General features: G+C 39.8%; 1 protein-coding gene across 1 annotated transcript in view; it reads right to left on the bottom strand.

The window, feature by feature from the left end:
• Positions 1–579: 579 nt before the first annotated feature.
• LOC136884930 (protein phosphatase PTC7 homolog) overlaps positions 580–17,886 on the bottom strand; it is a 39,929-nt gene continuing 22,622 nt past the window's right edge. The window contains exons 3-5 of the mRNA XM_067157252.2: positions 16,975–17,173; positions 5,186–5,442; positions 580–726 (exon numbers count right to left, since the gene is read on the bottom strand). Of these exons, the coding sequence (XP_067013353.1) occupies positions 677–726; positions 5,186–5,442; positions 16,975–17,173 (506 nt within the window). The 3' untranslated portion in view covers positions 580–676. The remainder of the gene's footprint in view (positions 727–5,185; positions 5,443–16,974; positions 17,174–17,886) is intronic.

Below are 17,886 nucleotides of genomic sequence, written 5' to 3'. Positions count from 1 at the left end.
TAAGGTAATGGAAATTGTGAGAGAACGGTCTAGCAGATTTCAATGAGTGACCCCTCATTTTGAAACATACAATCTGAAGGTTGTTAGAATAAGACTGCTGATTTTTCTACATAATTTTCTTCAAGCAGTTTCATGTACCAATTTGCAAAGCCTTCTGCTACGTACTGTGAGGAAGTTGGTATCATTGCTACTAGTGCTACAGCGGGAGAATCGCCAATGCCATGTAGTAGCAAATTAGCGTTATGACGGTAGCATGAAGTTAAAACGAGCTTTGCTGCAACAAACTTATGGAGTTACCTTCATTACCTAAAATTGAATAGAAAAATAGCAGTCCCTTGTCTACTAAGGGACGTCTCCATAGACACGGCTGATCCTACAGATAAGTCTTCTGAGAATAATTGAGCCACAGCTTTTACATTAACTAGGTCGTAAAAACTGACAGCAATTTTTCCCAGGTACCTTAGAACCATATATATATAATTTTTTTTTTTTGGTAGAACTTGATGTACAAGCCACTAACAATCCCTTACTTCTTTTCACTGAGGAGGGAACTGGAGACAAGATTCAAAACAAGACACGTTTAAAGTGAGACAGTTTTATGGCTAGGCACAACACAATACATAGAATGGAGCTATAATACAAAAGAATGCTGATGAGTTACTAGGGACCTCCGTCTTCATATCGCCACAGTGGCGAGCAGAACCGTTATGTCGTCCGGCTTGCCACCTGCAAGAGAAAACAACAAATAGGTCAAGTCAGGTTTTCTTCAAATTTTATAAAAATTCCAAAGTTTAAATAGTACCATAGGAGGAATAACGTAATAGGCAGCAAACTCAGTTATAAAACATTTTAGTGGAGAACAAAGAAAAGGAGTAAATGAAAGGAACAAAGAAGAGACAAGTCATGTTCTATACAGAGAGAACATGAATAGGAGCACATTTTATGATAAATGCTGTCAGTGCAGGCAAAAGGAGCAACAGAAAGAAGAGGCAACGATGAACATGAAAAAACAAAATGACCCAGACTTCTTCATATACAGTACCTTAACCCTTAGCAGACAAATTTTCTCTTGTGTAGTCCTGCATTAGTCGTATTTTTTTCTTCAAAAACGCTGTAGGGCCTATATTTACAATGAAGGTATAATGAGGATACAAAGTCTGACTAACAATATTATGAATTATTTATCAATATAAATACACTATAAGCAATAATCATGTTTCCTTTTTTTTGCTATTTGTTTTACGTTGCACCGACACAGACAGGTCTTATAACGACGATGGGACAGGAAAGGCCTAGGAATGGGAAGGAAGCGGCCGTGGCCCCAGCATTTGCCTGGTGTGAAAATGGGAAACCACGGAAAACCATCTTCAGGGCTGCCGACAGTGGGGTTCGAACCCACTATCTCCCAGATGCGAGCTCACAGCTGCGTGCTCCTAACCGCACGGCCAACTTGCCCGGTCCACGTTTCTTGGTGCAGTTGTAAAAATACACTGTTTCTCTTCTTCCACCCTTTTTCTGCCTGTAACTGCACACAGCACTAACTTTGGAATTTCCCTTGGTGTTTGAATATATGAAGTGAGGCTTCCCATTCAGCCGTTCTTCTTCATTACTGGTTGATGGTCGTCCTCTCTTGTTGACGTTTTGGTTACGGACATCACCAACCAACTCTCATACCAGTTCTTTCCTGTATTGCCTTTGCCTCAGTGGCTTCTGCTGCAGTGATTTCCTCTCCATGTTGAATAACAAGAAGCTCTTCACCACACAGACATCCAGCAACCAGAAGAAAAGTTTTTGCCACCATTTGTAAGATTTCCTCCTAAAATTATATATCTTGACATATAGTGGTTGGATATGTCCACTCCTCCCATATGGTCAATGTAATCACAGATCATTACAGAATAGGATCAACATCCTTCCTACTTTTAGGTGTGTATTGCTGCATGCTGATGTTGTGCCATGTACTCAACAGTGACACAGTCCTCCTCCTTCCTCAATGCCACAACATCATGCTGCTTCATCTTCTTCAAAACGGTTGATTGCATTTGAGTTGGCAATCCTTTCCTGTTTGTTTTCATTGTTCCCGTTATGTGGAACCCCAAGTTCAACAGTTCCTCTGCCAGATCACATCTGGTATAGAATCTATCGGTATAGATGTGGAAGCCAGCAGTACCATTGGTATTCTGAAGCATCAGCTGGCATAACTGAAGAACAATTCTTGTTGTAAACGGATGACTCGGATGTGCTGTCGCATTTGTTGTGGGAGCACCATAGTATGGCATGAATAAGCATACAAATGCTGTTTTTGAATCTGCTGCTACAAATATGTGCAGTCCCCACTTTGTCTGTTGCTGGGGATTGTAACACTTGAAAATGATGTGTCCTTTGAAGCCCACCGTACTTTCATCTATAGAAATATTACACCCTGTAACATAATACTCTCTAAATTTCCCTTCCAAATAGTCCACTGCATTATGTATTTGTCGCCCCTGGTTCTAGCAGCAGCAGGACTATACAGATTTCACCGAGAGAACCAGTCGTGATGTAAACATCAGCGCGTGCTTGGGCTAACGTTTATTGGTTAGTGCTGCCGCGGGACACCTACGCGGAGACATGAAACTAGTTCGTTAGCCACATCATGGCTAATGCGATCCTAGATGCAAAATGTCCGAAATATAACTCCTTAAATAATTTAAGTGAGAGAAATATACAAAAAAACTATTTGTATTCAATGTTATTTAAAATAAACAAGCATTTCAAATTGAAGAGCACGAGGGACGCATTCGCTCATGCTTGACCCGCCATTTTGTTAAGCTGTGAGCTTGGGAAGCAAGCAGTACAGTGCGTGAGTGAGCGACACATTACTGTCTTGTTCTTGTGCAATGTGGATCACCGAGTTGAGTTCGTTAAGCATCACAAAGTGAAATCTTTGAAAAGTGGCGAGAAGGCAATTGCATTGAATGTGTTTCATAAATTTTGTAAGAAATACCCGACTTTAACTTTAAAGGATTTGCGAAGCTAAAATCAGATTTCACTTGTGTTTCGGAGTGGAGCATTAATACCGCCCGCAGCGAAAGACTGCACCAAGGATGGGTAAGAACACCTGGGAAATCGAAGAAGCGCTTACTTGGAAGGCGTTCGTCCTTTATCATATTCTGATTAGGTAAAGTATCGGTACTGTACATTTTATTGTTTTAATATTGCCTCTTCTAAGTTCCTCGCTAGAATTTTACTTGATTAGAATATTAAATGTGTGAAGTTTTACTTACATGCGCTGTTATGATTGATTTATTACGTATTTACGTTTCGTCCATAAATTCAAATCTATCTTTCTTTTCTGATATGTTAAATATCTAGATGCCATTTATCATTCATTATTGTTTATTTTTCACGGACAGTGAGTATAATTTGTGCCGTAATCCGCAACAAAACTGCCTGTCAACTACTGTACATGTTGACGTCAGTGGTATCCGACAACAATCTATGTAGAGCTAATCCTGATGTAAGAGCCGCAGTCAAGCGAAGTAACGACAGTTTCAAGACTGCCCACGTGGTTCCTGCCATGTGTCCGGGAGTAGTCCAGCGATTCTCCAATCAGCGTTTAGACCGCGGATGGATACATACGGATACACATTTTTCTTTGTTTACATCAGGTTCGGTTCTCTCAGTGACGGGAGAATAGGAGGGCACACGTGAAACATCCAAAAAACGGTTAGAAAACAGTCTCTGGAAAATACATCTTTGAAAAAATGAGCATTTGGCTACCCAATCTTCAGCAAAATAATCCTTTATATCTGGTTTTGGATTCATGCCCACATTGAGTACTACACCGAGAAAAGCCCTCATTTCTGTGACTGTCACATCAGTCTAATTAGCCCAGATGCTCCTCTCCTTCAATGGTGTATTCATTTGTATTTTTTTCTCTTGCATAGCAGTTAGTCTCATCAACAATTTGTTGTACCAATTCTTCCGTAAAAAATTCAATGGGAGTAGATGGTCTCTTGCCTGCGGGAGGTACGAAACCACTAATCAAAGTGTGTAGTTTCTTTACGAAGTTCAGATCAGCTGGGCGATAAACTCTCCAACTATTGTCTGGTTCACTACTATTTGTATCCCTTTCAACTGCTTCCATTTCACTAGAACTATCAACATCACACTCAGAAACATCGAACTCACTGTCCATAACTGAGAACTCGTCATCACTGCTGTCAATTTCATCTAAAAAACTAGCTCAGACGAAGGAGCACTACCCTGTCTGTGCACCGTCATTTTCACAGCTAACTAATGTAAAAAACAGTTTGTTCTTTATTTACCTGTAAAACTCGTAAAACAAAGTTTTAACGCATATAGAAGGCTGTGACATTCCCAAAGGTTCTATACAATAACTATAGATAGCAGCAGCATGCATAATTGCTTCACACATGTATATATTTACCGTGGAAACAGCTGGCGGGTATATCCCGACATACGTTCAGAACAGGAAACTAGGATGTCGAGAAATGCCCGACAGTCATCCGCTGAGGGTTAAAATATTTGCAAGACCCATAAAGCATTTCAAAGCACAAATTTGCACTTTGAAATGAATTAATTCATTAGGTTTTTAGACTACAGGTAAACAGTACACTTACTGCATTTTCCTGACAGATCTTCAGTCACCGGGTAAATTGGTCGTGCGGTTAGGGACGTACAGTTGTGAACTTGCATCCGGGAGATAGTGGGTTCAAATCCCGCTGTCGGCAGCCCTGAATATGGTTTTCCGTGGTTTTCCATTTTCACACCCCTTCCCAGTCCTAGCTCTTTCCTATCCCACTGTCGCCATAAGACCTATCTGTGTCAGTGCGACGTAAAGCAAAAAGACCTTGTCATCAAGTGGTGGAAAGTTTAGGATAAGAAAAAAGATGGATGGAACAGGCAAAGGGAAGGGACTAGGCTTATAGAGATGTAACAATGATAAAGTGGAAAAACAAAATGAGAATAGAAAACTAAGACTAATAATCTTTCAGGACTGGCTCTTTTAATGTGCGATGTTCGCCTTCCTGACAAAACTTATAAACAGAAATTAGTCTGTAAGAGCTTCAGCAGAAATCAATCTAGGATCGATGAGGAAAGAGATAATTTATGAAGCAAGCACTCTTGCAGTTTTATGACACAGTAACTTTTGCAATTGTCCACGCCCGACCATACTTACCAACAGTGTCAATGCCGTTCTGACGAGCACTTTCAGCAAACGGAGACATGAAGTTGCTATCGAAGGCAAGACTACGAGCCATTAGGGCAATGGAGTTTGCCACTCCCTGGATAATAACCGGGTCTCGCTCCCCTTGTACCTTGGCTAGCTCCGAGACGAGCAGCTGATCAGGCACGTTATCAAACACACCATCCGTCGCTAGAAGTATCACGTCGCCATCCTCTACAGGGAAGTTAGACGTGTCGGCAGACTCAGGTCTGTAACAAGTAACCAAAACAGATTTTAAAACTAGGAACACTTGACACACTATCATTACCTCCACTTGCTTTCCAAACTACTGCAAGGTAAGAGAGAAAATATAACAGGTCATCACATTAGCAAGCAATGAACCCATTCAAAACACAGGAACTAAGTTATAAAAACAATGAACGTAGAGTCACTTAAAAAAAAGTTTTTGTTTACAATTTGCTTTATTTTGCACCGACATAGATAGGTCTTACGGTGACAGTGGGATGGGAAAGAAGCGACCGTGACCTTAATTAAGGTACAGGGCCAATGACCTCAGATGTTAGGCCCCTTTAAACAATAAGCATCATCACCAGTTAAGGTACATCCCCAACATTTGCCTGGTGTAAAAATGGGAAACCACAGAAAACTATCTTCAGTGTGGCTGACAGTGGGGTTCAAACCCACTATCTCCTGGATGCAAGCTCACAGCTGTGCACCCTTAACCACATGGCCAACTCGCCTGGTTAAAGAATGAGTGCAGGGTATTATGCAAGTTCCTCGCAGGCATACTAGAACCTATAGATATCACGGTTGATTGTAATTTAAATTTTTTTTATTATTTAAATCTTTATTCAATTTTTTTTTTTTGCAATTTGCTTTACGTCGCATTGGCACAGATAGGTCTTATGGCGACGATGGGATGGGAAAGGCCTAAGAGTGGGAAGGAAGCGGCCATGGCCTTAATTAAGGTACAGCCCCACCATTTGCCTCGAGTGAAAACGGGAAACCACTGAAACCCATCTTTCAGGCTGCCCACAGTGGGGTTCGAACCCACTATCTTCCGAATGCAAGCTCACAGCTGCGTGACCCTAACCGCACGGTCACTTGCTCGGTTTATTTAAATCTCATTTTCAAGAATGCAGAAAGAGGAAGTAGTTTGAGTGGGATTTTCAAACTGGTGAGAAATTTATACTTTCTCAAAGGAATGTCAGCAGGTCATAAATGTGACCATGTAGGATATATTTTGAAGAACTAGCTAGATTACCAGTAAAACTGATGTTAGAGCTAGATTTAAAGTGTGTAAAATGGAAATTCAAGGGCTTATGGCTAGGCTGAAAACACACAGGAATAAATGTCAAAAATCCTGAAAATGGTGCTAAAGATTCCGCTGACCCTTCGTAGAAGACAGGTTAGAGATTTATCACAGCGTGGCTTGGAAAACGTTACAATGCAATACACAAGGCTGCAAAGTTACTAAGACTAGACCATTCTCTTTTCAAGAACAGGTTCGTGAGAAGATCATTGGTCTGGATTGGTTAGGTCTGGCTAGTGACAATACCACTGGGCTGGGGACAAGCAAGGGGGTCTGGGAGTGTAAGCCCTCAGGTTAGGATCGTAAAGTGACTAACAAGCCTCTAGCATCCCGTGGAGTCCTGCTAAAATGTGACAAAAAATAATGAAGTGAGAAAAATCTGTTATGGTGCACAACGTGAGGGAACACACGATGCAAGCTCTAACAAAAATAATACAGAGGGTTGTCCCAGTTAATACAGGACATGACTTCGAGCACATGTGCCGTTCCTGGAAGCGACTGCATGTCTTTTTTTGTTCTGTCTGGTCAGTGTGAATTAGAGAAATGGCGCGTATAGTCATATAATACCACTGTTGCCCCATGGCCTGCTGAATTGCAGATATATGGCAAGGCTACATTGTTGGACATTCTGAAGCTAATTTCTCATTATCGATGATTGTACAACAGTGTAAAATGAAAGGTCTCAACACTAGTAAGTCCTCTGAAAGCAATGTGATAAAACTACATCAGAATGGTTTCCCGCCAGAAACAACAACTTCGAAAAAACAGCCGCGGAAGAGAGTTTGACCATCCAGGACACTGGACATCGTTAACAAGGTAGAGGCTGCTAACTTGAAGGAAAATCCAACAACTCAAAGACACGTTGCCAGCCACACAAGCACATCTTAACGTACGGTCTACCATATAATTAAAGAATATCTGAACCTGGTGAAGCGGCATAAGGCACGTGGACAGGCTTTGAAAGCAAGGCACGTTAAAGAACGGTTCACTAATGCCAGAAAATTACACTAAAACTACCTAATAGGGGATAAATGGCAGTCGGTTGTTACCCTGGATGAAGCTTTGGTTTATTGGACGACACCAACAAGCCCTGGGTAATATACTATTGCCAAAAAGCCAAAAGGGGGATTCAAACTTCGTCAAGGAAAACAATGAAAAGTTTGCTAGGGGGGTTCATGGTAATGGCAGGATATTGTGCCCAGGGTAAACCCAGAATCCTCAAAGTGTCGTAAAGTGTGAAGCTCAATGCTACCTACTTCCAGAAGAAAGTCATGAAGCCCTATTCCGACAAAGATATCCCTCAGCTGTATCATGAGGATGCTTGAAATAATCTGGATCCACATGGATAAAGCATCCAGTCATACTAGCAGATCATCAGTCGCCTAGTACGAGAGAAAATAAGCAGATACAGGTGTCCATGTCATACCACTTAGAGACATCCCTCCCCAAATCCCCAGATGCCTCACCGATAGATTTCTGTGCCTTTAGTCTCCCGAAAAGAGGGCTTTCTTCTAGACGTCTTGCCACAGTCGAGGGTCTTTGGAAAGTGTGCAAGGAGGTATGGAACAATATTCCTCTTCTTGTACTCCGCTGAAGTCTTCTACAGTGGAAAATGAGGTGTATAGTAATAGTCTGTGCCCGTGGCTATCACATCAAGCACAACCGGGCCTGGAGGAAAGGAGTCACTTAGGACAAAAGGTACGTCAAAATCGTCCAAACTTAACTGGGGCAACCTTCCGTATATGTAGCAAGGAAGATTTTAAATATAAAACACTAAATTAAGGATAAGAAAAAATGCCATCAAAAATATTAATAGGACAAACAGCACTGAAGAAGAAGAAGTTAACATAGTGACACAGATTTTTTTAAACTTTTAAACTGTTTTCCATGTTATTTTAAACAACTTGTCCATTGTTTTTAGACAAATGATCTTTTAGTTGATGTCCCATACAGAGGGACAAAACGTGTACTAATTAAGTGTTGTTCTAATTATGTGTTTGTTCTTAAGATACACAAAACAATAATTACTGAAAAGGTTGGAGTCTTATCGGACCCTCGAAGTGGCTGATAATTTATGATTCGGGTAACTGCGATTTATGCTGCCGACAGTGCTACCTGGAAGTGGTCAAACTGAAATATCTGTTTATACGGAGGGCAAGTTACGTGCTACTTTACCCATAGGTGGTAGAACCAGCCCTCAGTCAAGCGGTTAGTCGCCTTATTCAGAGGTGGAAGCACACAAGCCAAAGTACCAGGTACCGTACCTCCCCAGGGTAAATATCTCCCACTGACCTGCAATCTAGTTTACCAGATGACTGAACCAGCCCTAAGTGGTACGAAGGTCGATCAAATATAAACAGGATTTTTGTTCCTGAACATCAACAGTTGGTAGGACTGGCCCTGCGCTTCTGCTATGCCTAGGCGGAACCGTTAGGAGTGGGGAGAGCATGCTGTTAGATATTTCTTGCCATTTCGTCAGTAATGCTCATGATGCGCAACGCACAATTATACAATTTCTTGCTCGTGAAGGAGTCACAGCGGTGGAAATTTGCCAAATATTGAGTGCACAGTTTGGTGATAAAACATTGTCAAGGACACGTGTGTTTGCCTGGCATCAATTTTTTAGACATTACAATCACCAGGACTTTAAACAATTTCGATTTCCAAATTCACAGAAAACCTTCATTCACTCCCGCAACCATAAAACAAAATTCTCTTCACCCACAATCGCACAAACAAGCCTCATTTTACAGTTTAGTGTACAGAGCGTTAAAAATTCCCATGTCAACCGTCAATTTAAAAAAGAAATAAATACCATAAAAGAAATAGCTGTTTTCAATGGATACAATCCCTCAATCATACAGAAAATCTATATATATTGTACCAGGAAAGCCTAGGTCCTGGTCCATATCAATCGAAAGAAACGTTATTCCAGCATAAAAGATCCGACCGACGTACGAACATCTATGTAAAGAATGTTCCAGTATGTGCCAGACCCCACGAGTGCACTAGGCGGAGTCAAGTGACGTCACCTGTCGCTCGAAGCTCACCTCCCCTAGAGATATTTCTCGAAAAGAATTTTCTTTTGCCAGCTTTTCAACGCCTTAACCAATTTCAACGGGACAAACGCTGAATCGTAGCGGACGTCATAAAAGTTAATCCCTGTGAATTTCGAATTAATTCATCCCATGGTTGTTGAGTTATAATAATTTAAAGTCTAAAGAAATTACGCACTCACGGTCACATGGCCAAGAGATGCTACCCCTCCCACCGCTGGTATCTATATATGTCAAGGCTAGCCAGCAAGCAGGCCAGTACAAGGACGAGTATACAGATGTGTGTGAGTGAGACAGAGGAGAGACCGACCCGCGTACAGTATGTTCGCGCAGTCACGGTGAAAGTACTTGCCGTCGCATTTCCGGAACACGAAGTTATATCGCCGACAGAATTATAAAAGACGTCGCACTGTATTTAGTACATCGCGTCGCGACTACAGTCTAATTCTGAAGACATTTAATAATATAATACGAGTGAACTTATTGAAGTGCAAATATCAAATATTTAACGTTCACAGAATATGTCATTACGTGTAGACTTAGGTTACTTCAAATGATATTGAACTTCTACAGAAACTAATGTGTAGAATCACCAGAACTCATTTCTTTTCGAGTATTGAACTGTATTTCTTTATTTACGCCACATCAGTATACGACTTACAGTAGTAATTTGAGTGAAAACTAAGAACTTTTTCTGAGGTAATATGACGTTATAATAACAAGATAAGCAGAAAATAATCCTTAGTGACTTAATGACTGTGTTCAAAGACTGTGATTATCGACTATGATTTGCCTTTTCAAGTGTGAACTGTGTAATTATGAACGTTTCAGTAACGACTTTAAATAGTATTTCATACAGGAAGGACTGTGATTCTTCATACGCCATAAATAGTGTTCAACAGTAAATGGCAGTGTCAGTGATAACTACTCGCACTAAGTGAATTTTTCGTGTGCGAAAAATCACCCTAACAAGCTGCAATTCTACATGATCCAGTTCCAGCCGTCATCACCTCATCGGGAACGTCAACATGGTATGTTAAGGGAACATCGCCGATCCTGATTCTCCACGGAACATTCCAGATGTCCATTCTTCGACATTTTGTAGCAACATTTCTTTACGTAAGTGAGTAGTAACAAACTGACTAAAATTTTTTTCATTAATTTTGAACAGTGGAAACTTCAGTGCCGCGTGTGAACAAATATTTCAGAGTACTCATAATTTCTCAGAAGTGATTTAATTTCAAATTTCAGTTTCATATCTCGTAGAAAGACTTTAGGCTTTTCAAGTGTGCTATATATCAAGGTTTACAAACTAAAAACTGAAAACTTTTAACAGAAATTTAATTTCTCATATCAACTTACAATTACAAGTGTGTGCTTAGGTTTAGAAAGACTTTAGGTGGAAATTCAATACCTCATATTCTCACATATGAAAGACTTTGGAATCTGTGATATTTATTCCATTTTCATGAACAGAATTCAGGAAGATTACGTTCAAACTTTTAATTTCAATGCCAGATTTGAGTCCAATAATCATATTGCAGGGTGAAGAATTAATAAATTGTTTTGAAAAAAATTTTTTAACCATCTATTATTCGCTCTGCGAGTCTATCCTACTCTGTATCGGCTCCAAAACCAAGTTCCACTCCCTGAGGTCCTACTCATGCCCTTTACCCAAAAACTTTTCCTGGTACAATATAAAATAAGAGTTTTGTCTGTACATTGCTCAGAATTTGAAAAAGATGGTATTTCTGTATCGTCCATGTCCACAGTAACAAGGAAATGCACTTTTTTCTTTTACGTAATTTCTGTCTGTCTGTATGTATGTATGCACACGCATCACGAGAAAACGGCTGAGAGAATTTAATGAAAATTGGAATGTAAAGTCGGGTGATGAAGCGCTACAATCTAGGCTATAAATTATTTTAATCACGCTGAGTGAAATGGTAGTTTAGGGGAAGGCCTGTAATTCTCAAATATTTATGTTATTAGTGGTCGTATCTTCACGAAAATTGGTATGCAAAGTCGGGGAATAGGTCGCTATAATCTAGCCTATCAATAATGTTATTCACACTGAGTGAAATGGTAGTTTAGGGGAAGGCCTGAAATGTAATCTATATATATATAAAATAAGAGTTTTGTCTGTACATTGCTCAGAATTTGAAAAAGATGGTATTTCTGTATTGTTCATGTCCACAGTAACAAATATTTATATTTTAAGTGGTCTTGTCAATAAATACTACATAACTAAAGTTACATAGAATTACATTTCCGATCATTTATGTCTTATACAATTTTACGGTACTGGCGATGATAACACTGATATTCATGAATTTCGATTTATGTTGCTAAGTCCACATCAACGCTGAGCCACGAGAAAATGGGTGAACAAAATTTAATCAAAATCGGTATTTAGAGTCGGGGAAGGCACTTAAATTTTAATTTTTAAATACCTTCGTTATTGCTCCTATAGAAAAGTACTACATAACAAAAGTTATAGAGAATACAATTTCCGATCATTTATGTTTTATTCAGTTTTACCGTACTGACTGCGATAAGAGTAGTATTTCAGAGTCGGAAGAAAACTAAATGCGAAGGCCTACAATACTGAAAGCACATAACATTGATCAACAATAACATTACATTGACCATTGTTTGTTGTGATGTTCTTTGCCTCTTATTGTGCCCTCAACTCCGATAGATGGGATTACTGTTGCGTACCGAGTATAACAGCCTAACTCAATATTGGCGGAAAAGAGCTGGAGAGTTAGAACACTTTTTTCTTTAGCATGCCATTCCTCTGGTTCATATATTGTCTGATACTGCTGGTACGTAACACACTGGTTCATCAGTATTCCAGCTATTCGTTCCCTACTCTGACGCCCTGTTTTGAATGAGCAGTGTGCAGATTTGGCAGAGGCTGACTTAGTAATAGTAGTATGACCTGGTCTAGAATTACAATTTAGGCCTATGCCAAATTATAGCACTACAATTCACTAAATAATTCAAAATTCAACCCTGAAAAGAGACGTTACTTAAGAAAAGCGTCTTCCTCTTCACTTTCATTAAATTGTACATTAATTTTGTTCCAAATTAGCAGTGAAGAGGGGTTTTCTCCCCTGGTTTGGAGGAAAAATTTGCCTCCAAGTCAGTTGGATTTTTCCACCACCAGTGTAGTGAAATGAGATTTTCCGACTGATCGGGTACTCCTAGGAAAGAGATTAGTGAAGGGCATAGATTTGTCCTCCTGGGACTCCCCGCTATTCGACTCCCCCCCCCCCAATCCCCAACGGAAAAAAAAAAAAAAAAAAACAAACCAAGTGTGTTCACGGATCAAGGCTGTGCGGCTTGGACATTCCGGCTCTGGAACTTTAGACCGTTAGATCGGCAGCATAGTACTGTTCGTTAAAAGTGAGAAAATGCGTGGTTTTTCATTTGATAGAGTATTTCATATTGCTTTTAATCGCGCCATTCCTACTGACGTCATTGTAATGACCTATGTTCATTTCACTTGGGAAAACCACTAAGGCAGTCTTTCTGAGAATGTAAAAAAAGCAGGTGGAGATTGAGTGCCTGCCATTATAATTAAACTCCCCATCCTGATTGTGACTTATACTGTAGTAGGCAAGCAACCGAACTCGATAGCTGCAGTCGCTTAAGTGCGACCAGTATCCAGTAATCGGGAGATAGTGGGTTCGTGCCCCACTGTCTGCAGCCCTGAAGATTGTTTTCCGCGGTTTCCCATTTTCACACCAGGCAAATGCCGGGGCTGTACCTTAAATAAGGCCACGGCCGCTTCCTTCCACTTCCTAGGCCTTTCCTATCCCATCGTCGCCATAAGACCTATCTGTGTCGGTGCGACGTACAACAAATAGCAAAAAAAGTAGGCAAGCAGACCTACCATCACAATGAAAATTCCCTAACCCAGTCTTCATATGAGAAAAGACGTTTGGTGACTTCCCCGTCACGTTTCTAGGGTAACGTTGCTATGCAATTTAATACAATCTTGCTCACAAGGTGTACATTACTTAACATAGAATTCTGTATACAATATAGAATTCCGTAGCGAAGCACGGGTACATCAGCTAGTAATCAATACAGTGAAATTGAAATTGGCCACGAACCTCTCCCCAATAAAAATAAATAGGCCTAAACACGCATCTCTCACCTACATTAACCCCATCATACATTAAATCGCTACCCCTTTTAAAAAACATGATATTAAGATAGCCTAAGACCCATAATTCTAATCAAAAGCTATTCTTCAACCACAATAGGATAAACTCTGACAACATTAAATTTTCGGGCTCTGGCATTTATAGACTGAAATGTGCTGAGTGTAACAGTTCATATATCGGTCAAACTGGTAGAAACTTTGCAACTAGATATGCAGAACTTTTCAATGCCCAAAAGCACAATAAACACTCAGCCATGAGCATCCATATGAAAGACACCGGACATAATTTTACCACAATCGAACAGGATCTCCAAATTTTAAAAAGACTAGATAAAGGCAGACTCATGACCGAGTTCGAAAATGTATACATTTTTTTTGGACCAAAAATATAAGAATAAAAATTTAAATTATACAATAGACAACCAGAGCCCTCTTTACGAACAATTAATATTTTCGCTCAATAGTTTAAATCTGAAAGACAAAAGACTTGTTAACGTCCTCAAAACAAGCTCTCCAAGCACCCCCACTAAGCCGTTCAACTCATCGCGCCCCTATTCTCCCTCCAATACACACAACTTTTCCCCAAGCGCCAATCACATGTCCACAGACCCGCCTTCTCAAATCCACTCCCCTCCTCTAAGACGTCACACGTACAACACGAGGAGCAGGATATCAGCGACAGCCAGTGCTCCACAAACCTCCTAGTAATTAGGTAACAGCTCAACAGCTTTTAAGGTAAGCTTCAACTTTTCACATTTTCATTTCTCAATGATTTCCCCCCTCTTTTCAGTCATTTCACTTAACTAATTGAAGACAATCCTCCATTTCTGATTCCCTCATACGTAAGACAGCTCAAACACCGATTGCACTGCACAACGTTTTCGACCGTTGCCCATTCAACCAACAACTGACTTTTCCACACTTCAACAACAAAAATATACGCAGACCTCTAGTCAACTAGGAAGAATCTAATGACATTTTAATTGTCTTCATTTGAAGCCATTGTTTTAATTCTGTCTTAGTACAGCCTCATTTTATAATCAATAAAAACTGCAGTTCACTTGCACTATGCATTCCATCCATACAGAGAGTGAGGTGACTACCTCATGAATCCTTGGGCGAATTATTTTGGTTGGAGCCAAAATCACGAATAGACAAATTTGGAATGTTTCTCCTCATCAATTTTAACAATTATAAATAAGTGTACAGTAATTGCAAATTGTATTTTATTTTCGAACATTTGTATATACTACGTAAAACTACCTTCGAACTCAACATCAAATAGACTTTAATTACCTTCATTGTTATACTATACATGTGATGGCCTCGTTTTAATATTAAGAACCACTAACGTATTTTACTATGTGTAACTAGTCAATTTGTTATTTCGTCTAAGATAAGACATTGTAAATGTTTTTTAATTTACTCTCTCTCGCATATTATGTTCATAAGTCCCAACCAGATGTCCGGTGTAATTTTGAGGTGCTTTGATATGACTGATGATGCCCCACATAGGGGGCGAAACATGTCGCCATTTTAACGATGTTAAAAATGTTAACATCCTGTAATGTATTGAATAGGTTGGAGTCCAATAAATTTTTATTATTATTAAGGGCATAATTATGAAGGGTAATTCGTACTTATTACTATTGAATCATAATAGTTGGCATCTCTGACAAGCAATTGTATACCTGTAAAAACTTGATCGTTAGTTGCCTTTTTATCTTTTATCTTTTTATCTTTTGAAGTTGCACGTAAACAGTCTGTTGTTAATCTACTGTCTGTTCATTACTCAGAATTTAAAAAGAGTGCTATTTCTGTATCGCAGGTGTCCACAGAATCAATCAATGGAATACACGTTTTCATCTCCATCTGTCTGTATATACAGGTATCACGAGGAAATAGCTGAAAAGAAATGTTATGAAAATCGGCATTTAAAGTCGGGGAATGAGGCACTACAATCTAGGCTACAAATACCGTAATTTTATTCACGTTGAGTGAAATGGTACAGTAGTTTAGGGGAAGGCCTAAAATTTACTTCTCATATATTTATGTTGTTAGTGTTCCTATCGATAAATACTACATAACTAAAGTTATGCAGAATTAAATTTCCAAACATTTATGCCTTATACATTTTTACCGTATCGGTTATGATGAAAGAGATATTCATGAATTTTTATTTTTGTTGCTAAGGCCATATAAAAGTTGAACTAGAAGAAAATGGGTGTGCAGATTTTAATGAAAATCGGTATGTTAAGTCTGGGAATAAGGCACTACAGTCTAGGCTATAAATAATTTTTATTCAGAGTGGATGAAATGGTAGTTTAGGGGAAGGTGCCTAAATTTTAATTTTAAAAATTCCTATATTATTGCTACTACTGAAAAGTAGGCTATTATGTAACAAAAATGATAGAGAATACAAGTTCCATTTATTTATGTCTTATACAGTTTTACCAGTGATAATAGAATTCACGAATTTAGACTTTTGTTGTTTAGTCCACATCAAACTGAGATTGCTAGAAAGGAAATATTGTTTAAATGTATTAACCAGCGATGGTTTTTGTCATTTCCTAAGTTGTAAAACCGCATACTTATCGGTCCATACCGACAAGGAAAATTGTGAACATGATTGTAAAAAAGAAAAATCATAAAGGAACAATCGCTTGAAGAGTAAGACAAGAGGGAGTCGTGAAAGAAGGAAGGAAGATGCTCTAACATCCCAAAGCCGGATAAAACTAAATGTGAAGGCTACCATATCGAAAGCTCACAAAATTGATCGACAATAACATTACTTTGACCATTGTTATACACGATTTGTCTCTGCTGCTGCTACACATCTCCGACAGATGAGATTACTGCTGCGTCCCGAGTAATACAGCTTGCCTGAATATTGGCAGAAAGTAGCTGGAGAGTTAGATAACTTTGAACATTCTATATGACTGTCCTGTCGACTACAACTAGTTTCCTAATAAAGTACAGGATTTTTTTTTGTTAGTGGTTTAATGTCGCACTAACACCTCGAAGGTTTTCGGCGACAGAGGGATGGCAAAGGGCTAGGATTGGGAAGGCAATGGCCATGGCCTTAATTAATGAACAGCCACAGCATTTGCCTGGTGTGAGTACAGGAAACTGTAATCAGCTGTGTGATCAAGAATTCAAGTACAAGCAGTTTAGAAGTTTATAGGAATACAGGGAAACATCAAACTGCATACAAGAACATTACAAGCACACTCACCTATCACTTAAGACAAGGCCACTGTGGCCCGGAGGAGGAAGTGACAGCTGGAACGGCGTGTTGAAGTAGTGTTGCTGCTCCTCTGACCGATGGACAACTTCACCATGGCGAACGATGAGGAACCCGCTGTCACCAATATTGGCAGTGTACACAACGTTGGTTTCACGATTCAGCACAATGACGCAGGCTGTGCTGCTACCTGCCACCAGAAACAAATTTCATTCAAACCTTGGCTTTAATTCTTAGGGGACTGAAGGGATTTCAATATATAATGCAAGACATTTGTTTTCTAAACGCAGTTTGGTTTTATTGAGGATTCAAATACACTGTTATTTGCCAATCTTTTTGCTACAATACCCTACTTTTCAACATCATCTCTGTTCAATGCTACGGTCTTACGCCACCATAATGTGAGGGCCTGCATGCCACCACTCGACTGGTCGATGTCGGAGTAAACAACGTGCTGCATCGATAACTTCGCCATAATCCATGTAGTGCATCCTTCATTGGGCCGAACAGATGGAAGTCAGAAGGTGCGAGATCCAGGCTGTAGGGTGGATGAGGAAGAACAGTCCACTGAAATTTTGTAAGCTCCTTTTGGGTGCGCAGATTTCTGTGAGGTCTTGCCTTGTCATGGTGAGAAGTTCGTTTGTATTTTTGTGGCTATGAACACGCTAAAGTCGTTTCTTGAATTTCCTTAGAGTAGCACAATACACTTCAGAGTGATCGTATCACCAGGAGGGAGGACATCGAACAGAATAACCCCTTCAGAGTCCCAGAAGACCATAGCCATAACTTTACCAGCTGAGGGTACGGTTAAACTTTTTCTCTGTGGGAGAGTTGGTGTGGCGCCACTCCATGGATTGCCGTGGAGATCAGACAGGTTTGCTCAACGTTGTGATGATGAAACAC

Source organism: Anabrus simplex, chromosome 13 (assembly GCF_040414725.1).
Source record: "Anabrus simplex isolate iqAnaSimp1 chromosome 13, ASM4041472v1, whole genome shotgun sequence".
NCBI lineage: Eukaryota > Metazoa > Arthropoda > Insecta > Orthoptera > Tettigoniidae > Anabrus > Anabrus simplex.
The sequence above is the reverse complement of the archived record's forward strand: the minus strand, read 5'-3'. Positions and strand labels throughout refer to the sequence as shown.